The 23488-nt window shown below is 50.1% G+C and overlaps 1 protein-coding gene across 15 annotated transcripts; it reads right to left on the bottom strand.

The window, feature by feature from the left end:
* Nucleotides 1-3501: 3501 nt before the first annotated feature.
* Nucleotides 3502-20894, bottom strand: ZNF205 (zinc finger protein 205). Of its 15 annotated transcripts, none has more exons than XM_053554244.1 (7): nucleotides 15391-15536; nucleotides 14835-14913; nucleotides 12202-12415; nucleotides 11881-11972; nucleotides 11244-11364; nucleotides 6807-6917; nucleotides 3505-6509 (listed from the first exon to the last, which is right to left on the bottom strand). In XM_053554244.1, exons 1-7 carry the CDS (start codon nucleotides 15429-15431, stop codon nucleotides 5443-5445), a joined length of 1725 nt encoding a protein of 574 aa, XP_053410219.1. In that variant the 5' UTR covers nucleotides 15432-15536; the 3' UTR covers nucleotides 3505-5442. The 15 variants fall into 15 exon arrangements, with proteins under 15 accessions (XP_053410229.1, XP_053410228.1, XP_053410231.1 ...); XM_053554249.1 differs by lacking the exon at nucleotides 15391-15536 and adding an exon at nucleotides 19734-20894 and having other exon boundaries at nucleotides 3507-6509; nucleotides 14852-14913; XM_053554250.1 differs by lacking the exon at nucleotides 15391-15536 and adding an exon at nucleotides 19760-20894 and having other exon boundaries at nucleotides 3507-6509; nucleotides 14852-14913.
* Nucleotides 20895-23488: the final 2594 nt, after the last annotated feature.

Here is a 23488-nt window from a genome sequence, read left to right as displayed (position 1 = left end):
CAAGTAGCTGGGACTACAGGTGCCTGCCACAACACCCGGCTATTTTTTTGTTGCAGTTGTTTAGTTGGCCCAGGCTGGTTTCAAACCCGCCACCCTCTGTGTATGTGGCTGGCACTGTAACCACTGTGCTATAGGCGCCAAACCCATTGTCTGGAATCTTAATGAAAATGTTTTTAGGCTCGGTGCCTGTAGCTCAAGGGGCTAAAGTGCCAGCCACATATACCAGAGCTGGCAGATTCTAATCCAGCCTGTTCCTGCCAAACAACAATGACAACTACAACCAAAAAATAGCCAGGGGGGTGGGCGCCTGTGGCTCAAGCAGCTAAGGCGCCAGCCACATACACCTGAGCTGGTGGGTTTGAATCCAGCTTGGGCCAGCCAAACAACAAGGATGGCTGCAACAAAAAATATCGAGGCATTATGGCGGGCACCTGTAGTCCCAGCTACTTGGGAGACTGAGGCAAGAGAATCGCTTAAGCCTAGGAGTTGGAGGTTGCTGTGAGCTGTGATGCACGGTACTCTACCCAGGGTGACAGCTTGAGACTCTGTCTCAAAAAAAAAAAAAAAAGAAAGAAAATGTTTTTGTTTTTTTTTTTGTAGAGACAGAGTGTCACTGTACCACCCTCGGTAGTGTGCCGTGGCATCACACGGCTCACAGCAACCTCTAACTCTTGGGCTTACGCGATTCTCTTGCCTCAGCCTCCGGCTATTTTTTTTTTTTTTTGCAGTTTGGTCGGGGCTGGGTTTGAACCCGCCACCCTCGGCATATGGGGCCAGCGCCCTACTCACTGAGCCACAGGTGCCGCCCAGAAAGAAAATGTTTCTAATGATTAAGTATCTATTGTTGGTCCATGTTTATATGAAGGAAGCTCCATCTATTCTTTTTTTTTTTTTTTGCTCCATCTATTCTTACTTACAGCAAGAACACTACTAGCTATTCTCCACTATCAGTATTCCCCTTCTATAGCAAGAGTTTTTTATGAGTACATGGCCATTCAGGCTAAAGAGTGTATTTCCCAGCCTCTACTACAGCAAGCTGTGGACATGTAACTAAACAGAGATAAGATGCCAGCATAAGTGATTTATGCATCTTACCACAAAAGGATATAGGTCATATCCTCCCGTTCTCTTTTCTCCAACCTTGAAAAGCTTTGTTGCTAATCTACTAGTGGTTTGTATTCATTTTCATGGTTAACCTGGAGCTTTGTTAGGTGAGAACAAAAAAAATGGTGTGTTCTGAGGAGGTTACTGAAGTGCAGGCCATTGAGTGCTACTTTTACACCCAGGCAGGAAGTCTGCCTGACCACACGTCACAAACTGACAGACGAGCAGGAGTATGAGGAAGGGTGAACTATCTCATAAACTCCCAATTCCCCACCTTTCACAGGACACCAAGAAGAAGCCTCAGGGCACAGCCACCGATGATTGTCTCGTGCTTACTCTTGTCCCTACAGTCCTTCTCTGGCCTCATCTCCTGACTCCTCCCCACATCCCTGAACAGGGATGTCATTTCAGCTCTTGGAACATTGATTTCCTCCTCATGGCAGGGCCTTTATTCGTCTTTGCTTGAAAGGTTCTTCCTGTGAACCCTCGTAGAGGCTTCTTCTCATCTTTCAAGTCTCAGCTTAAATGTCCCTTCCGTGGAAGGGCCTTCCTTGACAGTGAAGTTCCTACCATGCACTACGACTTCAAGTAGTTCTTTTCTTTCTGGCACGTATCACGACTTGAAATTAATGCATGTGTCATTTATCTATTAGTCTCCCTCACTAGACTGGAACTCCGTTAGGGCAAGGATCTTGTTTGGCATTTTCATCGCTTATTCTTCAACATTTTGCAAAGGACCTGGAACGCAAGCTTCCGTTTAGTATTTAAAAATGGACACGGGTACGCGCAAACCCTCTCAGGTATCACCCAGAGCCACGCCCCTCCTCGCACAGCTCGCCTGTTTCCCCTGCTCCAGTGAAGAGGACCACAGTCTCCTTCCTGGCTGCTCTCCGACTGCTGTGCTGCACCCACGCCTGGCTCGCCCCTGGCGGCATCGTGAGCCACTGCTCCAGAACTCGTAAAGTACTACAGCGCCGGCAGGAGGTGCCCGGGTCTCGCCAAGCTCTGGTACTGGGGCCAGGACTCCCCAGACACCACAGACAAGCGGACCTCTGTCAAAGCCGGATGTGGTCGCGCGAAACTGGAAGTGGCCCTAGCCCTCGGTCCGCGTCCTCTCTAGGACGGCAGGAGGCTGGGCATCTCGGTAGTAGGCCGGGGGGGCCAGCAGCGCCGGCTGTGAGGTTGGCTCGGAGGTCGGCAGAGAAGCTCGGAGTTCAGCCTCCTGGTTTGTGATTCCTTAGGTTACGAAGGCCTGGCGAAGGGGGAAAGGGAAAGTTTCAAAGCCTAGAGCCGGGAGCAGTTTTCCCGGCCAACAGGCGGCCTGAAGCGTGGAAGGGGAAAGGGCGGTGGCCGCCACAAGCGTCGGTGATTGGCCAATTCTTCTGGGCCTAGCACTCGCTCCGCCCCGACACCTGATTGGCTAAGAGCAGCGGGAGGGGCAGGACTCCTGGACACTGTCATGTTGGTGTTGGGACTGTATCCAGGGAAGTTGGGTATGGGTTGACCCCAGCACTGACTCCAGGCTTTGCTGCCTGCCAGCTGGGCCCTAAGCGCCTGCAGCAAGGACCTGGGGCCGAGCCAGCAGGGCCCTCGCGCAGGCCGCAGGAAAGGGGGTGAGAAGCCAAGGTGGAAATGTTGTCCTGTCCACCCGCACCGTCCTCCTGACAGCACAAGTCAAATAAACCAATTAGGTCTGATTCTCTAAAAGCTGGGATGTAAGGGTGAGCAGGAGCCAGCAAACCTCCGAGTCTCTTCACCCTCTACCCAGAGAGACACTAGGACCCTTCTCTGGCTTCCTACCTTCCAGCCTTCCATCTCTCAGTGATGCCCTCTCCACCACCACCACCACCAAATTATGAGCGCCCCTTCAGCCTGGCATTCCAGGTCCTTCATGACACAGCCCCAATTCCTCCATCTCATTAGCTCTTGTCAAGTATTGCCCAAACTGCTAAGCTCTGCTCTTAAAATACTCCTGCTAGATCTGTCCCAAGAACTGTGGCCTCTGGATGGATCGCTAAAAGAAGAAGCATACAAAACCCCAGGTAATTGTCCACAGGGGAGGGCGCTCTGCACGCGCTGTCCATGGGGCCCTTGAACCACTGTTCACACTCTGCCATGAAAGGGGAAACGTTTATTCTGGATACTGTGATCTCTGGGCTCCCCAGAGGCAAGAAAGAAATCTATAAATGACTCCCTGGATCACTCAACAGATCTCTGAATGGTTCGAGTCCCCACACCTGGTTCCTGACACACTGGCCATGAAACCAAAGGAACTGAAATCAAAGCAAGCAATATAGACTATGCAATTGAGTACACTAAGCTCTCTTGCCAAGTGGTGACACCTTCCAGTGTCATCTTAACACATTTTCTTCCCCCCTCTCTCCTTAATTAGAAAACAAGCTTCTGGAGAGTAAACCTACTTTAAAAGTGAGTTCCCCTCAGCCCCTCACACCAACCCAAGCAAAGCAATCTCATTTCTAGCAATCTCATTGGAGATTGAAAACAAGCTGAAGGAAGGGAACTGCCTTTTCCCTTGGCATTTGAAAAATAAGCATCTCATTCAACCAGTGCTGCCAGCAACCCATGCCTAGGTCTAGATCCCACTGAGACCTTTCAGACACGACCAATCAGCAGCTCCCTGGTATATAGCTGGTTATATGCCCCCAGTCCGTCCCCCCCAACTCCAACTGAGCCCAGTGTCTCTGAAGGTCAAGACTATTGGCTGTTTTACTCTTAAGACAGTCCTGCCCCACATTATCACATATTTATTAGACAGTAAATAGCAGTAGGGGGTGCAGGGAAGCAGGGGTGTTCCTTACAGGATAAAATACCAGACCTAGTCAGCATAATGGAGTGAGCCCAGTCCCAGCTACTTGGGAAACTGAGCCAGGATTACTTCAGCCCAAGAGTTTGAAGCTGCCGTGTACTAAGATTACTCCGTGAATAGATACTACACTACTGCACTCCAAGCCTTGCAACACAGTGAGATACCACCACCAAATAAAAAAAAAGCTCCGTGCCCATAGCTCAGTGGTTAGGGCACTGGCCACATACACCAGGGCTGGCAGGTTCAAACCCGGCCCAGGCTGGCTAAACAATGACAACTACAACCACCACAACAAAAATAGCTGGGCATTGTGGCAGGCACCTGTAGTCCCAGATACTTGGGAGGCTGAGCCAAGAAAATTGTTTAAGCCCAAGAGTTTGAGGTTGCTGTGAGCTGTAACACCATGGCACTAAGGGTGACATAGTGAAACTCTCTCAAAAAAAAAGTGGTAGGGAGAGACCAGGATCTGAACTCTAGCTCTCTAGCTTCTGGCTCTCTGGACAGCCTGTCCAGGGGTCCACAATTTCAGAAGTGGTGGGCTGGCTTCAGGCTTGGAAACCTCTGTACTCAGGAGCCTTTGCTGGAATGGACCCATGGCAAAAAGGACCCCAACCCAGGTCACACCTAGAGAGCAGAAGGTGCCCAAGTCAAAAGCAGTGACTCTGGGGCTGGATGCAGTGGCTCATGCCTGTAATTCTAGCATTTGGGAGGCTGAGGCAGGTAGATTGCCTGAGTTCACAGGTTCAAGACCAGTCTGAGCCAGAATGAGACCTCATCTCTAAAAAGAGTCAGGTATTGTGGCAGGCGCCTGTAGTCCCAGCTACTAGGGAGGCTGAGACAAGAGATGAGCCCAGGAGTTAGAAGTTGCTGTGAGCTATGACACAGCACTCTACATAGGGTGAGGGCAACAAAGTTAGACTCTGTCTCAAAAAAAAAAAAAAAATGCAGCGCCCTTACCTCAGTGGGTAGGGTGCCCGCCACATACACCGACACTAGCAGGTTCAAACCCAGCCCGGGGCAGCTAAAAACAACTGCAACAAATATCAAAAAATAGCCAGACGTTGTGGCAGACGCCTGTAGTTCCAGCTACTTGGGAGGCTGAGCCAAGAGAATCACTTAAGCCCGGAGTTTGAGGTTGCTATGAGCTGTGATGCCAAGGCACTCTACCCAGGACGACAACTTGAGACTGTCTCAAAAAAAAAAAAAAAAGCAGTAATTCTGGGATGCCCAAATGAGGACACACAGTTGGCCCAGGAGTCCTGCCACCACCAGGCTCAGGGGAGGGGGCGTCCAACGCCAGGGTCCCATAAACATAGCTGAAGGCCAGCACTTGAAGTCCAAGGCCTTTAATGTGCAACTAGAGTGCCAGCTCCTCTTCGCCCTCACCCCTCCCGCGCCGCCATGCCCCACCCCATCCTTACTCCCTTCCCACACCCTCTGGCTCCTTCCCCAGGTCCTCCACTTCAGCAGGGGTCCCAATGGCCCTGGGTACCTGGTCCCTCCCCTGCCCCTTAGGTGGGAGCGGGTGGGGGTGCTGCCAGAGCCCCCGCCGCCGCCCCCAGCATCAGCATGGCCAGGGCCTTTGGCCCCGAGGTGTGGATCTTCTCGTGCCGGTGCAGGTTGGAGCGTCGGCTGAAGCTCTTGCCGCAGAGCTGACAGGCATATGGCCGGACGCCACGGTGCGTGCGCTGGTGGGCAGTAAGGTGTGAGCTGTGGCTGAAGCTCTTGCCGCAGTCGAGGCAGTGGTAGGGCTTCTCACCGGTGTGCGTGCGGTTGTGCGCGATGAGGTTGGAGCGCTGGCTGAAGCATTTGCCACACTCAGGGCACGGGTAAGGCTTGACCCCTGTGTGCGTGCGCTGGTGCGTGACCAGAGCCGAGCTCTGCGTGAAGCACTTGCCGCAGATGGGGCACTTGTGCGGCTTGGCGCCCGTATGGGTGCCTTGGTGGGTGACCAGGTCCGAGCGGCGGGTGAAGCGCTTGGCGCAGCGGTCGCACACATATGGTTTCTCGCCAGTGTGGATGCGCTGGTGCTGGATCAGCGTTGAATGGTGGCTGAAGCTCTTCCGGCAGGCGGGGCAGGTATAGGGCTTCTCGCCCGTGTGGATGATCTGGTGCTGGATGAGGTGCGAGCTGCGGCCGAAGCGCTTGCCACAGTCGGTGCAAGCGTAGGGCTTCTCGCCCGTGTGCGTGCGCCGGTGCGTTACCAAGTGCGAGTGCCAGCTGAAGCCCTTGCCACACTGGTCACACTTGTAGGTCTTCTTGCTGGCGTCACCATCGAGGGCCAGACCCTTCTCGCCACTCTCTGGGCTGCCCTTCTCCTCCCTGGGTTTCTCTGGGACATGACCCTCTTGGGATATTGGGAGACCGGCGTCCAGCAGGGCTGGATTTGGTTGCCCATCTTCCTGGGCACCGGGCTGTCCAGCGTCTTCAGACGACCCTGAGCTCTGGCAGCTAGCTGCTTGCTGCCCACATGGCAAGATATCCCCCCGGGCCCCTCCCGCCCTGGTTCTGAAGGGCTTCACATCCCCAGGGGCCACCACGGAATGGATCAGCACCTCCTGCCCCACCTCCAGGGTTCCTGGAGAAAGAAAAGGGTTTCCAGCCAGAGAGCAGCTTTCCTACTGGGCTTAGAGGGGTAATCGAGGCCCTGCTAAAGGTGGGGGCATGAGTCTGGGAGACTAGAAAGGCCAAGGACCTGAGAGGAACCCTGGAAGCAAGAGCCACCCTCTACAGAATAGGGAGTCTGGCTGCCCTGGCCTAGGAAGGGGCAGTGACTGCACCACAGAAAGCACATAGAAGGCCCACCTTGACAAGGGGCACCTGGGAATGACAGTGCCCACCCCCACATCCCCAGAACAGGGCACCCATCCCTCACCTGTGCTCATGCCTCTCTCCTCCGGTTCATCTCCTGTCTGCTGGCTCGAGCTCGAGGCCTCGTCCTTGCCCTGAACTTGGGGGGCCCAGAAAGGTCTGCTGAAGGGAAACCCTGCCCAGAAAGAGACACTGTTCTCATCACAGACTTTCAAGGGTTTCCCAGCCATAGGCATCATCCTCCCAAAAAAGGGATGGGGCAAAGATGGGGGTGAGGCTCTGGAAATGTTGGGTGAGATAATACCTTTGCGTAAGAGGGCCTACCCTCATGTCAGGGAGGGGACCTGCCAGAGCTTCTTTTCCCAGGGCTGAGCTGGGCCTATTTCATGGTTGATATTCTCTGAACAGCAACAGAATTCCAGGGAGAGAAGCTGGGCCAGGACAGGAGCTGGCGATGCCTTTATGTCATCACAGCCCTTAAGTGATGGGCCCAGCAAAGTCAGAAACAGGAAGAACGTCTCAATCCTACACTCACACCTAGGGAGTACTCAGGGACAGTGAGCACACAAACCAAGTAGGAGGGCCTAGAATAAGATGACTAAGAAATCACCCCATTTGCTGAGTCCTGGGGTGAAAAGCCACTGGGAATTTTGGTTAAGTCAAAAAGAGCAGAGGAACCCTGCCTTCTACCACCTGAGGGAGGAAAGCAACACACCAGACCAACCAGGTGGCATCCATGAGGCATGCAGAGGGGCTGCAAATAAGTTCCCTCTGATCTCCCAGAACTTGCCCAGACCTGTTAGTCTGGGTCCTGGGGAATGTTAACCCCTGCTGAGCAAACCTAAGCTAATTAAAGGAATGAGAGGGTGGCTGGTGTGGGCCAGGGGGCTCCTGAGACCACCAGTGAAATCATGGGGTGGAATTGCCAAGCCCCTGAGATTCTGCCTGAGCTATCAAGTATGTGTGTTGACTGAATGAATGAAGGACAGTGAATGAGTGAACACTCTGATTTTTCCATAAGACCTCATAAAATTCTGTCAAGAAAACTGGAATCTGGCTCGGTACCTGTAGCTCAAGTGGGTAGGGCACCGGCCACATACACCAGAGCTGGTGGGTTCAAATCCACCCCGGGCCTGCCAAACAACAATGACAACTACAACCAAAAAATGGCCAGGCGTTGAGGGCACCTGCAGTCCCAGCTACTTGGGAGGCTGAGGCAAGAGAATCACTTAAGCCCAAGAGTTTGAGATTGCTGGGAGCAGTGACGCCATGGCACTCTACCCAGGGCGGCAGCTTGAGACTCTGTCTCAAAAAAAAAAAAAAGAAAACTAGAATCTGAAATCAAGGACTCAAAAGCTCTGAGACTTAAATACAGTAGAACCTCTGTAAGTTGACCACCCAAGGGACTGTAACAAACTGGTCAACATACTGAGGTGGTCAACACAAGGAACTAGACCTAGTGTACTGAATGTACTTTACTTTCTTGTATGGTTTTTATTAGAGAATATCATACAAGATCATACATAATCAAAACACTGTAAAATCATATGTATACACAGTATCAGAGAAAATCAATACATTTACTGTTTTCTCATGGTTTAATCATTCTTTTTTAAAAAAGACTCAATCTAAGTTTGTTTCTTATTCTTATTACAAACATAAGTGGAGAAAGCACTCTCATTGCTGGCTACACCACTCAGCATACCTGGGCATTTTTCCATAGCAAATGACTTCAATTGCATCATCAGATGCCTGACATCCTCTTCTTCTGGAGTCTCTGCAATTTCTGTGTCATCTTCACTTGCATCTTCCACTTTATCAGCTGTTTCAGGCTCTTTTATGCTGGTCTGTATTTTGGTCAATATCACTTGGAAAACTGCTTCTGGGTCAGGTTCATTGTAGGTTGCCACCTCATCATCCATTACAACAAAATCTTCAAAATTTACTCCTTCAAATTCTACCATAGGAGATGGACTGTCTGATGGGGCAAAAACATCATGCTCTTGGGTTGTGACAAATCCAACTTTCTTTTTTTTTTTTTTTTTTGGTTTTTGGCCGGGGCTAGGTTTGAACCCACCACCTCTGGCATATGGGACCAGCGCCCTACTCCTTGAGCCACAGGCGCCGCCCAAATCCAACTTTCTTGAAACACTTCTGTATCATTTCTGGCTGCACTTTGTTCCAAGAAGAACTGATCCAGAGGACAGCATCCAGAGCATTAACTGATACAGCAGATGAAGTTGCTTCCACGGGAGGACTACAGGTTTGTGTTTTAGTAATGACCCACTGCAGGAGCTGGGCTCGGTAGTGCTTTTTAAATGTTTTGATAATGCCTTGATCAAGAGGTTGGATTTTTCAGGTCATGTTTGCAGACAGAAATTTCAGTGTCACATTTGTCAGATGATTCACTTCTGGGTGGCCAGGACAGTTGTCTACTATCAATAGAATAGAATGTTTCTTCTTCTTCATTTCTTGGTCAATACCCCTTACCCACTCCTCAAATAGGGCACAAGTCATGCATGCACATTTGTTTGCTCTCCAAATGACAGGGAGGTATTCAGGCTTCAAGTTTTTAAATGCGTGTGGCTTTGCCAATTTACCAATCACCAAAGGCTTTAGTTTCTCTCCCGCTGAGCTAGCACAAAGCAGAACTGTGAAACATTCTTTGGAAAGTTTTCTACTCTTAAATTTGTTACCCTCCACAATGAAGCTCCTGTCTGGCATGGCCTTGAAAAAAGAGTCCACACTCACAGCATTAAAAAATGTCATCATCTTTGAAGCCTCTGGCAAAGTCTGAGAACGTTTTGATAAACTCTTCCACAACTTCTACCGGAACTTCATTGGATTTACCATATAAGACTTTCTGGGAAATCTCATGTCGTAGTTTAAATTTCTTGAGCCAACCACTTGATGCTTGGAAATCTACCACCTCAAATTCATGTGCAAATTTTTTAGCAACTTCTTGGATCATCGGCGAGATTCGGGCATTATCTGCCCTCAATTGTTTAAACCAGCTTAATGTGGTTTCATTGACTTCATCAAGGGAAGTTTTCTTTCTTTTCCTCTGTAGGTCTCCACTTTCCTTACTGTATCTCTCCAAGTACTCATGTTTACGTTTTTGTTTGTTTGGTATTTTTTTTGTTTGTTTGTTGTTTGTTTTTTGCAGTTTTTGGCTAGGGCTGGGTTTGAACCCGCCACCTCTGGCATATGGGGCCGGCGCCCTACTCCTTTGAGCCACAGGTGCCACCCATGTTTACGTTTTTGAATGTTGCTAACTGTAGTGTTGCTAACACCAAAATGTTGTGCTGTTTTTCTTTGGCTGCTGCTTTCCAGAAAATGTAGAAGATCAACCTTTTCCTCTAATGTCAGCTCTTTGAATTCTTTCCTTTGGGCCATCACATCTCGATGAACTGTAAAATTTTTCAGTAATTGTAGGATATATCTACAATTCAGACCAGTCCTTGACGTTGAAAACATCTTCTACAACATGTGATGAACAATAAGACTTTAGGCCTAATCTAACATGTGGTAACAATAAAACATGGAAAAAGAACTTACCCTAAAGAAAAAATAATACAACTAAGAGGTAAAACCTACACCTTCTACCCCTTGCTGTAGAGTGGACTCAACTGGTCAAATTATAGAGAGTAAATAAACATTGTGTGTGACAGTCCAAGTGGTCAAGAAAGAGAGGTTAGTCTTCCATTGAGTACATGTGGTGTATGTTGGGTCTATGAAAATTAGGTCAACTTAAGGAGGTGGTCAATGTAGAGAAGTGGTCAACTATGGAGGTTCTGCTGTACTTACCATGCAGAAACCAAGGGGACCAAGGCCCCTCTGAGAAGAACACACTGCTCCTCAGAGCAGATGGGTCACCTCAGAGTCTGCATGGCCTAAAGAGTTTAGCTGAAGCCATTTTCCCCCAGGGCAAGCAAACCCCTAAGCCCTGGAGCCAAGCTTTCTGCTCAGACACCTCTTAAGTTTGAGCTTTGAGAAGGAAGGTAAAACTATAGGAATAAGTTAGCACTCTAAAACAACCAAAGAAAAGCAGCATCTCTGGACCAGCATTGTTCAGTATGGTAGCCACTAGCCATGTACAGCCATTTAAACTCAAATTTGAGCTGATTAAAATTAAGTAAAATTAGGGCGGCGCCTGTGGCTCAAGGGGTAGGGCGCCAGTCCCATATGCCGGAGGTGGCGGGGTCAAACCCAGCCCCGGCCAAAAAAAGAAAAAAAAAAAAATTAAGTAAAATTAAAAACTCAATTGCTCTACCCATATTTCAAGTGTACAACAGCCTCATTGGGTTCATAGCTACTGTACTAGCACAGATGCAGAACATTTCCATCATTGTGGAAGGTTCTATAGAACAGCCCTGTCTAGATGGACAATGAGAGGGAGCAGGCTAAGGATGGAGGAAAGAAGGAGATAATTGGCAGGGAGAGGATGGGAGGACAGGCCCCCTCTCTAACCCCCAGGGCTCCCCACCAGCCAAGCTCTTACCCAAGGACAGCCCATTTCTCCTCTGCAGGATATCCCTATAGAAGTTCTGTTGCGTATGGTCCAGCTGTCCCCACTCCTCTCGGGAAAGGTACAGAGCCATATCCTCAAAGGTCACTGGCATCTGAAACAATGCAAAACGTCCACTCTCCAGGATACGTCATGGTCACAGTGGACAGACATCATGACACCAAGACATGTTGCAAGATTCAGACTCCCAGCCTACTGTCTCAAGTGAGGCCTGCCACTCACATCTGATGGTGACATGGGGCAGCCACGGAAGGATGGCCTTTTTTGAGGTGGGGTAGGGGGCAAAAACAAAGTAGTATTTTCAGGGACCACAACTAAAGCTCAGGATGTCCCCACAGCCCCCACCCTCAGCTCAGACCCCAGGGGACGGTCCCCAGTCAGAGAGCCCATATCTCTACCTCCTTCTGCTTCTCCTCCAGCTTGGTCAGGTCTGACCATGGGCCCTGAGCCTGGACGAGAACACTCAGGTGGCCATTCAAGCAGCACTGGTGGGAGAGCCCCGAGCTCCGGCTCCCACTGGGAAGGTCAGCGGGATCCGGGCTTCACACGTAGAGCCAGCACATGTAGGAAGGGCTGAGCACTGTGTGGGGGCTAGGAAAAGGCCACTCACCTGGGACCAGGCAGTGAGGAGCGCTGCAGCCATCTGCCGGTCTCTGGTCTTCCCCTCACAGGAAAGCATGGGGCTCTGGGGTGAGGGGAGGGCTGCGAGAGGAGAGGGGTCCTCAGAGTGACCAGCTTGGCCTGCTGCTCCTCCCATTGCCTTAAACCCCACCCCTGACCCAATCCAAGAAGAGGGTGAAACAGCTCTGAGGCTGCTAAGGGGTGGGAGTCCAACCCCAATTCCTCCAAGTACAGAACCCCACTGGGCTAAGCCTCCACCCTCCCTACAGCTGCCTCCCAGAAAAGCACCTCCTCCACATCCCTCTCCTACCTCTTCCAGGCAGGAAGAGAGCTTTCTCCTTAGAGCCATGACTTAGGGGCACCCAGCCCCAAGCCCCTTGAGTCCTGTCCTCCTGCAATGCCCCTTCAGGGTGCGGCTCTTCTGGCTCTATTTTAATGTGAGGTGACTCCCAAGTGGCTCCCAAAGGCACCATCTTCTCTCCCCCAGAAAGCGTTTCCTGACAAGGATGCCCATGACCTGGAACCTGGAAAGAACAGCCCCTCAGCACATGGTGGGAAGTGGGAGACATACTCAGAGTTGCATGCCTGGAGGCCCTAGCAGGACAGACTCCCAGATGCAGGGCACAGCCTGAAGAACTGGCCTGGCTTCTTCCTCTCCAGCTCACCACAGCAAGGATGGGGAGTCAAGAGAAGAAAATCCCTCAGACTGGCCAGGCATGGTGACTCACACCTATAACCTCAGCACTCTGGGAGGCCAAGGTGGAGGGACTGCTTGAGCTCTACAGTTTGAAGCCAGCCTGAGCAAGAGCAAAACCCCTTCTCTACTAAAAAATAGAAAAAAACTGAGGCATGAGGATCTCTTGAACCCAAGAGTTTGAGGTTGCTGTGAGCTATAACGATATTATGGCACTCTACACAGGACGACAGAGTGAGACTCTGTCTCAAAAATAATAATTATAATCCCTCAGGCTGCTGCCACAGTGCAAGTGGACAAGGTGTCCTGAGGGCAGTTACCTCTTCTCAACTCAAAGCCTTACATGGACCACAACAGTGTGGACAGCTGTTTTTTAACTACATGAGAAAACCATGTACAGTGGGTTGAACAGTGTCCCCTAAAATCCACGTCCACTCTGAATCTCACAATGTGGCCTTATTTGGGAAAAAGATTTTTGTGAGATAATTAAAGATCTTGATCTAAATCATCCCAGATTTAGAGTGGGCCCAAAATCTAATTATAATTAAGTCTTTACAAGAATAGGACACACACCTATAATCCTAGCTCTCTGAGAGGCTGAGGCAGGTAGATTGCCTAAGCTCAGGAGTTTGAGACCAGCTTGAGCAAAAGCGAGACCCCATCTCTACTGAAACTAGAAAAACCAGCCAGGCATTGTGATGGGTGTCTGTAGTCCCAGCTACTTGGGAGGTTGAGGCAAGTAGGTTGCTCAAGCCTGAGAGTTTAAAGTTGCTCTACGCTACAATGCCATGGCACTTTACCCAGAACACAAAGTGAGACTCTGTCTCAACAACGACAATAAAATAATAGGACACAGAGACCCAGAGAAGGAAGCAGAGTAGAATAATGCAAGGCCAAGGAACACCAGGAGCCCCCAGAAGCTGGAAGAGGCAAGAAAGCCTTTTGGAGAGAGTGTGGCCCTGCCACCCCTTTGGACTTCAGGCCTCCAGGACTGTAAGTAAATTCTGATTTTCACCCAGAGAGAGATAACTTGTTTCAGCAGCCACAGGAAACTACTACAGCAAGGCTCAGAGATCAGACAACAGCTCACCATCATGGGGATTAAAAGCTTTGGGGAAATCATTTCTCTCACACTGAGAAGCTCCCAGGTAGGCTTCAGGGCCCTGCCCAGCCTTCTCAGTACTGGAACCTATCCATCCATCCCCCATCTGCTGAGTCTTGAAGGGAAAGAACCTCAGGCCAGGAGTCACAGTGCCCAGGCCAGACCCAGTAACATCCCTGAACAGCTAGGCAGCCTCCCAGAGGCTGCTGCTCTGCCACTTGCCCAGAACATTAATGAGGTACACACATATAATGAGAAAGAGCCACCCACTCAGGACAGTTCTGGATAAACACAGAGCAGCGCTAGTAATTATTGCTCCACCTGTGTATACTTGACAGAACCCAACATCAGTAGAGAATATCAACATGTTCAAGGCATACCAAAAAGTCATTGTGGAAGGGAATCTGAACAGTGGTGACCATTCTTTGTACTTCTACAGTATGAAAACGAGAACTTATACTTGATTTGCATTTATAAACTAGTTGGCAGTACTAGTGGAGCAGATACAGGTTTCTCTGACTTAGATTCCATTTGTCACAGGTGTTCTTGTTCCATGTGTTACAATAACAATCTGCTATGGGCCGATGAACTGCATACAGAAGACTCATGCCCGTTATCTCCTTCGAGCCTCCCAGGGACCTAGTGAGACAGGTGGGAACAGCAGAAGACACACCTGGTTCCCAGGGGCCAGGGGACTTGCCTGAGGTCTCACAACTGACCTGTGGCTGACTTGTACTCCTTTGACTCTAAGCCCACAGACCCTGGTGCCCCACAGGTGGTAATTAAACACACACAGAGACACCAGGTATAAAGCTCAGATCCCGAGAGATGAGGAGATGTGGCCCAGGTAGAGGAGTATGGGGGAGTAGAATAAGACTTCCTTATGTGCTTTGAACAATGTTCTGAGAGACAGCCTCACTGATAGAACTCCTGCCTAGCTGCCCTGCTATCTCATGTGGCCAGTGACTACAGAATTTACTGGGCAAAGCAAAACAGTTATACTGTCAATTCCAGATGGAGGATATTTCCATAGTGCTATTTTCTTTCAACCCCTAACCCCAGGTCCCGCATCCACCAGCCCTGCTCCTCCAGACTCCCTGCCTTGCACACCTGCCCCAGGCCCTTCCATGGCATGCCCCGCCCTCACCTGGGCCCCATCCGTACCTCCTGGACTCGCTCCTTGTCCTGGACGCCTCCACCATCTGCAGACATTTTCTATTTCAGAGCTGAAAGAAGAGCAGAGTTGTTTCTTCCTCCTATCAGCCAAACCCCCTCCAGCTTCTTGCTAGCAGCCTAGAAAAGCAGAAAGAAATCAGCCAGTGCTTCTGGATACTTCCAAAGTGCCCAGAAAATCCCCTGGAGGACCAGAGCTCCCAGGTCCCAATCAGAAATAAAGTCTCCCAGACTCTATCCAGCGGTTTCGCTTTCTATGATGTGTTTTGGTTCCTCCTTTTGCAAGAATGCTGTTTGGTATTGTCCCTTTGGTCACTGAAGCAAAAGCCCACATCACAGTGCCACTGACTCAGGGAAAGCTGGGGCTAAATCAGAACTGGCATTTCCTGACATCAGGAGCATAAAGTTCTGCAGAGATCCTACAAAACGGGTGCTGGGGAGGCTCCACCCAAAGCCAGAGGATTCCAGGGTCCGCTATGCCCCCACCCAACTTACTCTCAGCCCCACCTGGGATTCAGAAATCAACCTACCCACTCTCAAGAGCCCCTCCTGCAGCTGCCGCCACATTCATACTGCTCAATCCCCACAGACCATGTCATTCTTCCTACATCCAGGCCCTTCTCTCCTGCCAACCGAAAGCCTTCTACCTCTGACCCCTGCAAGCTGCTCCTGCAAGCTTATATCACCTGTGCCAGTCTCAGGATCCAAGCGCCCTCCCCAGCACCCTTTCTCAATGAGAGCGGGGCTCCCTCCCCCAGTAAGGGAGTCTCTGCAGCCTGCACAGGGCGGGCAGGGAAGCCCAGTGGAAAATGGGATTAGGGACAACAGGAAGTCCCTCCCAGATCCCGTTCCCCATGCAGCTGCAGCCCTACAGGGTTCCCAGCTTTGACAGTTCCGGGTCTGGGGTCCCAAGCCTGGGCTGTGCCTGCTCCTGGATGGGAGGTGACTCCCAGATCCACGAGGTAATGATTGCCTTACCCACCACGGATTCATGATACTAGCAAAGCAGGGGCCCCCAAAATGGAAAAATGGGAAGATGTACTTTGTAGAAAGATTTTGATATTTGATGTTCAAAGACAGTAACTGCAGTTGTTTTCATAGGAAGAAGGTCATTTTGCTAGGTGGAGGAGCAGACGTTTCTTAAAGTTTTAGTTGTCTCCTTGGGACCCTGGATCCATTTAAGGTCCCCAGGTCAGGGAGTCCTCTGGGTCCCTCCAAGACTGAGAAGGAGTTATCTTTCCCTTAGAGTGAATTTAGGAAATCCCCAACCCTGATGCCCTAACCTCTGAAAGAGGTGGGTAGATCTGATTTTTCCAGACCCACTTCAGCTTGGGGATAGAGGACATACATAACAGGTCCAACCTCACTATTCATGTGGTCCCAGATCCTCAGACACTCCTGGCTGCTTCAGATCCCACCTCTCAGGTTCCATTTCCTTTTAGATCCTGACAACTAAGGCCTTGCATGGGGAAGACAGAGACTGCTTTGTGTTCTGGGGTAAGGAACCACTTCTCCTGGGCTGAGAAAGGAGCAGGGTGGCACCAACCTGGAATCACAACCTGGTGGCCACTGCCTTTGGCTCACCGAAGTCCTATCAGACACACTACTTTGCCCCATAGGACAGGCACAACTGCCTCTGTACCAGCTCACCAGTGTGCCATCTGGGGCTTACACGGATTTATTTCTTTTAAAACTAGTTTCTAACTTTTAAAAATTAGGAAAGTTCTCATAAAATTGATTTTTTGTAAATCAGAATATTTTTACCTCAGTGGTTAAAAAAAAGAATCAGAACATTTGGCAACACTGGACCCACACTCAAGCTCCACTTTTCTTTTTTTTTTATTTTGTAGAGACAGAGTCTCACTTTATGGCCCTCGGTAGAGTGCCATGGCATCATACGGCTCACAGCAACCTCCAACTCCTGGGCTTAACCAATTCTCTTGCCTCAGCCTCGCAAGTAGCTGGGACTACAGGCACCCACCACAACGCTCAGCTATTTTTTGGTTGCAGTTCAGCCGGGGCTGGGTTTGAACCTGCCACCCTCGGTATATGGGGCCGGCGCCTTACCAACTTGAGCCACAGGCGCCGCCCCCAAGTTCCACTTTTCAGGTGGCCACAGTCCCTTCATGGCCCCCTAGCATCTGGTTTGCAACTCTGCTCTTGGAGTTAAACATGTTTTAGGAATCCTGGAATTCTGAAGGATTCTACTGTCAATTTAACGAAAAACCATTACCTCTGGGGTTTGTTTCTGATTAGGATTTCTAGGTGCTTTAATCCTCAAAAAGAAGAGAGACATAAAACATTGTAGCAAAAGCTAGTATTGTTTTCAAGCTACAGTAAACTATAAACTGAAACAAAGCAAAGGCAGGGTAGGCTCGTAGAAAAGAAGGTAGCAGTTAGTCTGTCAAGGAGGAGCAGAACCCAGGGTAAGGGAACCCACTCCTGTGAAGGACTGTATCAACTTACACAGTCCCAGGAGTGCACCATGTCCCAAAAAATGGGATGTGCCCTGGCTTCTGGGCAAAAGTTTCTCTGCCAGCAAAAGGGACCGCTTGTGAGACACCAAAGAGTTCAGAAGTTTGAGGCCAAATAAAGTCTGAGCATTTACTCGGTCAGAGAGTATTTATTGAGCACCTACTATATGGCAGACACTAACTCCTTCTGGGGAATGAGAGGAATTCATTCTAGGGTGGGCTTTAGAGTGTAAAATGGGAGGGCAAAGGGATTTCGGGCCCTTTTAAGAAATCATATTCAGTTTAAAGGGGAAAGTTGGGGGACCAATAAGAAGCCCCCCAAAATTCGGTTTCTATATGAAACCTCTTTTTTTTTTTTTTTTGAGACAGAGCCTCAAGCTGTCATCCTGGGTAGTAGAGTGCTATGGCATCACAGCTCACAGCAACCTCCAACTCCTGGGCCCAAGCAATTCTCTTGCCTCAGACTCCCAAGTAGCTGGGACTACAGGCGCCTGCCACAACGCCCGGCCATTTTTTGGTTGTAGTTGTCATTGCTGTTTGGCAGGCCCAGCCTGGACTCAAACCTGCCAGCTCTGGTGTATGTGGCTGGCGCCATAGCCCCTTGAGCTACAGGTGCTGAGCCCTGATTTTTAAATTGATGATAAAAAATAAAAATTTAAGACCAAGAAAAAAAAAAGAACAAGTTCAACAGAAAATACCTGCTGCTTGCATCCAACTCACAGGCCCCATTTAGGGACATGCTTACCTCACAAGAATTACCTATACGGGATGAAGGTACTTAGTAGAGAGCTTCAGGCACTGAAAACACTGAACAAATGCCAACTTCTGTACCTGATGGCTTTCCTGACCTGGATTATAGAGAAGACTCCACCTTCAGTCAATAAATCCTTACCTAGTCTTGGAGATTGGCCTGACAGTTAACTTAAGACTTAAAGTATAATAAAAAGGGGCAAAAATCATCTGAAGTGAGAACAAAAGAATTGGTACTAATTAAGAAGGCTCACCCAGGTTGGAGACCTGCACCAAAGGCAAGGCAGGAACATAGTGCCCTTAGGAAAGAAAGAGACGACCAAGGGGAAAAATAAAGAAATGTGAGATAGGTAAAGAAAAATAAAAATAAACAGCAGAGCAAATGTTAAACATTGAAGAAGAAACGGAAATTAGGATAAGTGTTAAATGTCACCAGAGATTTAAAAACTTTTTTTTTTAATTGAGACAGAGTCTCACTTTGTCACCCTTAGTAGAGTGCTGTGGCGTCATATCTCACAGCAACCTCAAACTCTTGGGCTCAAGTTATTTTCTTGCCTCAACCTCCTTAGTGACTGGGACTACAGGCACCCACCACAACGCCCGACTATTCTGTTTTGTTTTTGTTTAGCAGGCCCAGGCCGGGTTCGAACACACCAGCCCCGGAGCATGTGGCCAGCACCCTAATCACTGACCTACGAGCGCCCAGCGTAAGAACTTTTTTTTTTTTAGAGACAGAGTCTCACTTTGTCACCCTTGGTAGAGTACCGTGGCGTCACAGCTCACAGCAACCTCCAGCTCTTGGGCTTAGGTGATTCTCTTGCCTCAGCCTCCTGAGTAGCAGGGACCACAGGCGCCCGCCACAACGCCCGGCTATTTTTTTGTTGCTGTTGTTGCAGTTTGGCTTGGGCTGGGTTTGAACCCACCACCCTCGGTATATAGGGCCGGCACCCTACTCCCTGAGCCACAGGCGCCGCCCATGAGAACTTTTTAAACCAAAGAAATACGGTATTGGGCGGCGCCTGTGGCTCAAGGAGTAGGGCGCCGGTCCCATACCGAAGGTAGCCGGTACACACACACACACACACACGCACACGCACACACACACACACCGGTATTTGTAGCCGGTACACACACACACACACACACACCCCGGTATTTGTAGCCGGTACACACACACACACACACACACACACACACACACACACACCGGTATTTTACTCCCAGGGCCGCGGTAGAGCAGAGACGCGTGGGAGGCCGAGCGGCCCACGGCCCGTTCTCTCACACACACACACACACACACACACAACGGTATTTTACTCCCAGGGCCGCGGTAGAGCAGAGACGCGTGGGAGGCCGAGCGGCCCACGGCCCGTTCACCCCAGAAAGCGCGGAGGCAACCCCACGACCGGGTCCCCGGAGCCCACGCGGCCGCTGGAGGACACGTTTGAAGACTCAGGAGGCCCAGAAACCCCGCGAGCGTCAGTCGGCTACGTCCAGCTACAACCCACAGAGCGTGAACGCCGGGAGCGCGTCACCCCGGCAACGACGCCACTCTGCGGCGTCCCGCCCTGTCTCGCCCACGCGCCCACCGACTATGCCGGTGATTGGCTGGAAACTCGCGGGCCCCGCCCCTCCACCCAGCCCCTCACCTTCCTGCACCAACCAGCCGCCGCACCTGAGCGCTCCTGGCGGGCAAATTTGCCAAGCGGGTAGGGTAACCCTAGGGCGGGCTGACTCCGGCCGGTGTCCCCGCCTTTCCTGTCCGGCTACCTTATCGCAACTTCCGGCTTGCGGGTGTCTCTCGCGGGCGCCCCATTTGCCCCGTCTGGAGTGCGGGGGCAACCGGAGCCATGACGGGGGTGCCGGGGCACTTCAGTCCTTGAACCTACCTCCAATAGTGGGGAAACTGAAGATGCCCGCCAGAGAACGCCGGGGCCGCCTCAGTGCCTAGGACCTGGGAGTCTTAATTAAGAGAAAGCGGAACCACCGCGGCGAGGATCTCGACCTGTGAAGCATAAACCTGGCTTGGCGCGGCGGTCCATCCTTATGGGACCGGGGTCTGCACCCACACCCACCTGTTTGGGGTATTGTTTTGTTATGTCTTGTTATACTATATGCTGCTGACCTGCCCCTCTGTTTGTGTGTGGGGTTTGAAATATCTCAGAGATTGTTCAAAATAAAAACCAGAAAGGAATAAGTGAAAAAAATAGGGAGGAAAAAAACATGTATCACTGCCTTGCTCTTTGGTGGGGGTTGGGGGGTTGGTTGTGGTTTTGGAGACAGGGTCTCACTCTGTCGCCCAGGCTAGAGTGCGGTGGAGTCATCATAACTAAGTGCAGCTTCAAACTCCTGGGCTGAAGCGACCCTCCTGCCTCAGCCTTCCAAGTAGCTGGGACTACTAGTGCCCACCCCATCGTCCAGATAATTTTTCTAGTTTTTGTAGAAACAGAGCTCTGGATGGTCTCGAACTCCATACCTCAGGCAGTCCTCCTACCTTGACCTCCCAAAGTGCTAGGATTACAGGCATGAGCCTTGTTTTGTTCTTAAACTGGGATGCAGGGCGGCGCTTATAACTCAGTGAGTAGGACGCCCACCAGGCCCCATATACCAAGGGTGGCCGGTTCAAACCTGGCCCCGGCCAAACTGCAACAAAAAAATAGCCGGGCATTGTGGTGGGCGCCTGTAGTCCTAGCTACTCTGGAGGCTGAGGCAAGAGAATTGTTTAAGCCCAGGAGCTGGAGGTTGCTGTGAGCTGTGACACCACAGCACTCTACCAAGGGTGACAAAGTGAAACTCTGTCTCAAATAAATAAATAAATAAATAAATAAACTGGGATGCATTCTGTTGTATGGATCTATTACAGTGTCCTTAACCAGTCCCTTATTCACTCAATTCTTGACACTCTTGCCCACTCCAGCAACTATTACCATGGAGCTTTTGCTGCTTTCTAGTGAATGAACAAGTAATGGCCTTTTTCTACCCTGGACAAGTCCCAGAGAGACAAGAAGAGCATCTCTAGGCAGCAGAACCAAGTACTTCTCTCTTTCATTGTCAAGGATAGTAGCTTCAGCCTCAATAAGGCAAGTTTGAACTTCAGGACCAGAATACCCACACCCCAGTGAGATAGTATAGGAGGGGTACTTTGGCTACCTGCTGAGCCTTGAGCCAAAGATTAAGTCTGCTTACAATACTAAACAAAAACTTGTAAATGCATAACAGCCAGCTCTAACAAAAGGTAGGTCTACCTTCTTTAACAAGATGTGACAACCATTGCATGAGCAGGGAGCCTCAAACTTTTTTTTTTTTTTGTAGTATTTGGCCAGGGCTGGGTTTGAACCTGCCACCTCCAGCATATGGGACTGAAGCCCTACTCCTTTGAGCCACAGGCGCCACCTGGTCCTCAAACTTTTTAAACAGGGGGCCAGTTCACTGTCCCTTGGACCCTTGGAGGGCCGGACTGTAGTTAAAAAAAAAAACTGAACAAATTCCTATGCACTCTGTACATATCTTATTTAGAAGTAAAAAAAAAAAAAAACAGGAACAAATACAATCACACCACCTCATGTGGCCCGTGGGCTGCAGTTTGAGGACACCTAGAAAGGGTCCACCACCCCAGTGAAAGCCAGCATAATGAACTGGCTACTGCCAAGATGAAGCCCAAAGTTGCCTGTTCATAGACATTTTGCCTCATTTTAATAGTAAAAATCATGCCCAAGGATGGAGATTTAACATGCTAATGTACAATGTGGGAAGGCGCATAACTGGATGGGCAGCTGCCAACAAAGGACTCCTTCCGGGTGGCACCTGTGGCTCAGTGAGTCAGGTGCCGACCCCATATACCAAGGGTGGCGGGTTCAAACCCAGCCTCAGCCAAACTGCAACAACAACAAAAAAATAGCCAGGCATTGTGGCAGGCGCCTGTCGTCCCAGCTACTGGGAGGCTGAGGCAAGAGAATTGCCTAAGCCCAAGAGCTGGAGGTTGCTGTGAGCTGTAACGCTACAGGACCCTACAGAGAGCAACAGAGTGAAACTCTGTGTCTAAAAAAAAAAGGACTCCTTCCTCTACAAGTCACACCTATACAGGCTATGATTTCAATGCTGGGCAGCCAATGGGGTGGAAATTAGGATAAGTTAAATTAGTTTCCCTATAGAGGCTAGTGCATATTCAGGGAACCAGAACATGCTCATAATCCCAAAATACCCTTGATGCTGATGCTGCTGCCACCTCCTGTTACCTTACAGTGAACCATCCTCCACTGTTGGGTAGTTAAGGCAAGGGCCACTGAAGCTGGTGGATGTGGAGGCGCGCAGAAGGCGCTCTGACCTGATCCACTCAGCATCGGAGGAGCACTGCTGGGGGCCTTTCACATGAGCAGAGGGTGGGGGTACCCAGGCATCCACAGCCTTTTCCAGGGGTATCCTCAGCCTTTCTTTCCTCTTTGCTTGGGGAGGGGTGGTGCTGTCTTGGCACCCCTCCCCAACAGGAGTCCTTTGATTCCTTCTACATGTCCTATGATTGTTATTTCACACAAATCTTTTTTTTTAACAGTTTCACTCTATTGCCCTGGGTTGAGTGCTGTGGCCTCCTAACTCACAGCAACTTCAAACTCTTAGTCTAAGGCAATCCCTTTGCCTCAGCCTCCCAAAGAGCTGGGACTACAGCTACCTGCCACAACACCTGGCTAGTTTTTCTATTTTTGGAGATGGGGTCTCATTCTTGCTCAGGCTGGTCTCAAACTTCTGAGCTCAAGCAATCCACCCACCTCAGCCTCCCAGAGTGCTAGGATTATAGGCATGAGCCTTTGTGCCTGGCCTCTTGCCAGGCTAATTTATGTGTTTTTTTGCAGAGATGGTGTCTTGCTGTTGATCAGACTAGTTTCAAACTCCTGGGTTCAAGTGATCTTTCCTTGGCCTCCCAAAGTGCTGGAATTACAGGCATGAGCCATTGCACCCAGCCATTTTACAATCTAATATCAGAAATGACACACCATCAATACTACTGTGGGAATCCCTAAATCCAGCCCACCTTCAAGAGGAGTGGACTATGTGGGGTGTGACCAATAAAAGGAAGGAGGTATCAGAGGTCACAAAGGGAGAAAAAGACCTCTAGAACAGAGTTGTAGCAAGGGGCCAATATTTAATGGTCAGAGAAAGAAAGAGAAGTTTGTGAAGAAGAAGCAACTAGAGAAGCAGAGAGAAAAAAATAAAAAAAATAGAAGAATGTGTGGTGGGGGCTCGGCGCCAGCCACATACACCTGAGCTGGCAGTTTCAAATCCAGCCCAGGCCTGCCAAACAGCAATGACAGCTACAACCAAAAAATAGCCGGGCATTGTGGCAGGCGCCTGTAGTCCCAGCTACTTGGGAGGCTGCGGCAAGAGAATCGCTGAAGTCTAGGAGTTGGAG

The sequence above is a fragment of the Nycticebus coucang genome, chromosome 12 (genome assembly GCF_027406575.1).
Source record: "Nycticebus coucang isolate mNycCou1 chromosome 12, mNycCou1.pri, whole genome shotgun sequence".
Taxonomy (NCBI): Eukaryota; Metazoa; Chordata; class Mammalia; order Primates; family Lorisidae; genus Nycticebus; species Nycticebus coucang.
Note: the sequence above shows the minus strand (reverse complement) of the source record. Positions and strands in the feature narration are given on the sequence as shown.

What these genes read in the sequence shown, in the direction of transcription:
- ZNF205 (XM_053554244.1), bottom strand. Translation starts at nt 15,431, where the DNA reads ATGAATGTGGCGGCAGCTGCAGGAGGGGCTCTTGAGAGTGG. An exon ending in GAGGTACGGATGGGGCCCAG is followed by an intron (nt 12,416 to 14,834) that starts GTGAGGGCGGGG and finishes TGTTCTTTCCAG; the next exon opens with GTTCCAGGTCATGGGCATCC. An exon ending in TCCTCACTGCCTGGTCCCAG is followed by an intron (nt 11,365 to 11,880) that starts GTGAGTGGCCTT and finishes GCATTGTTTCAG; the next exon opens with ATGCCAGTGACCTTTGAGGA.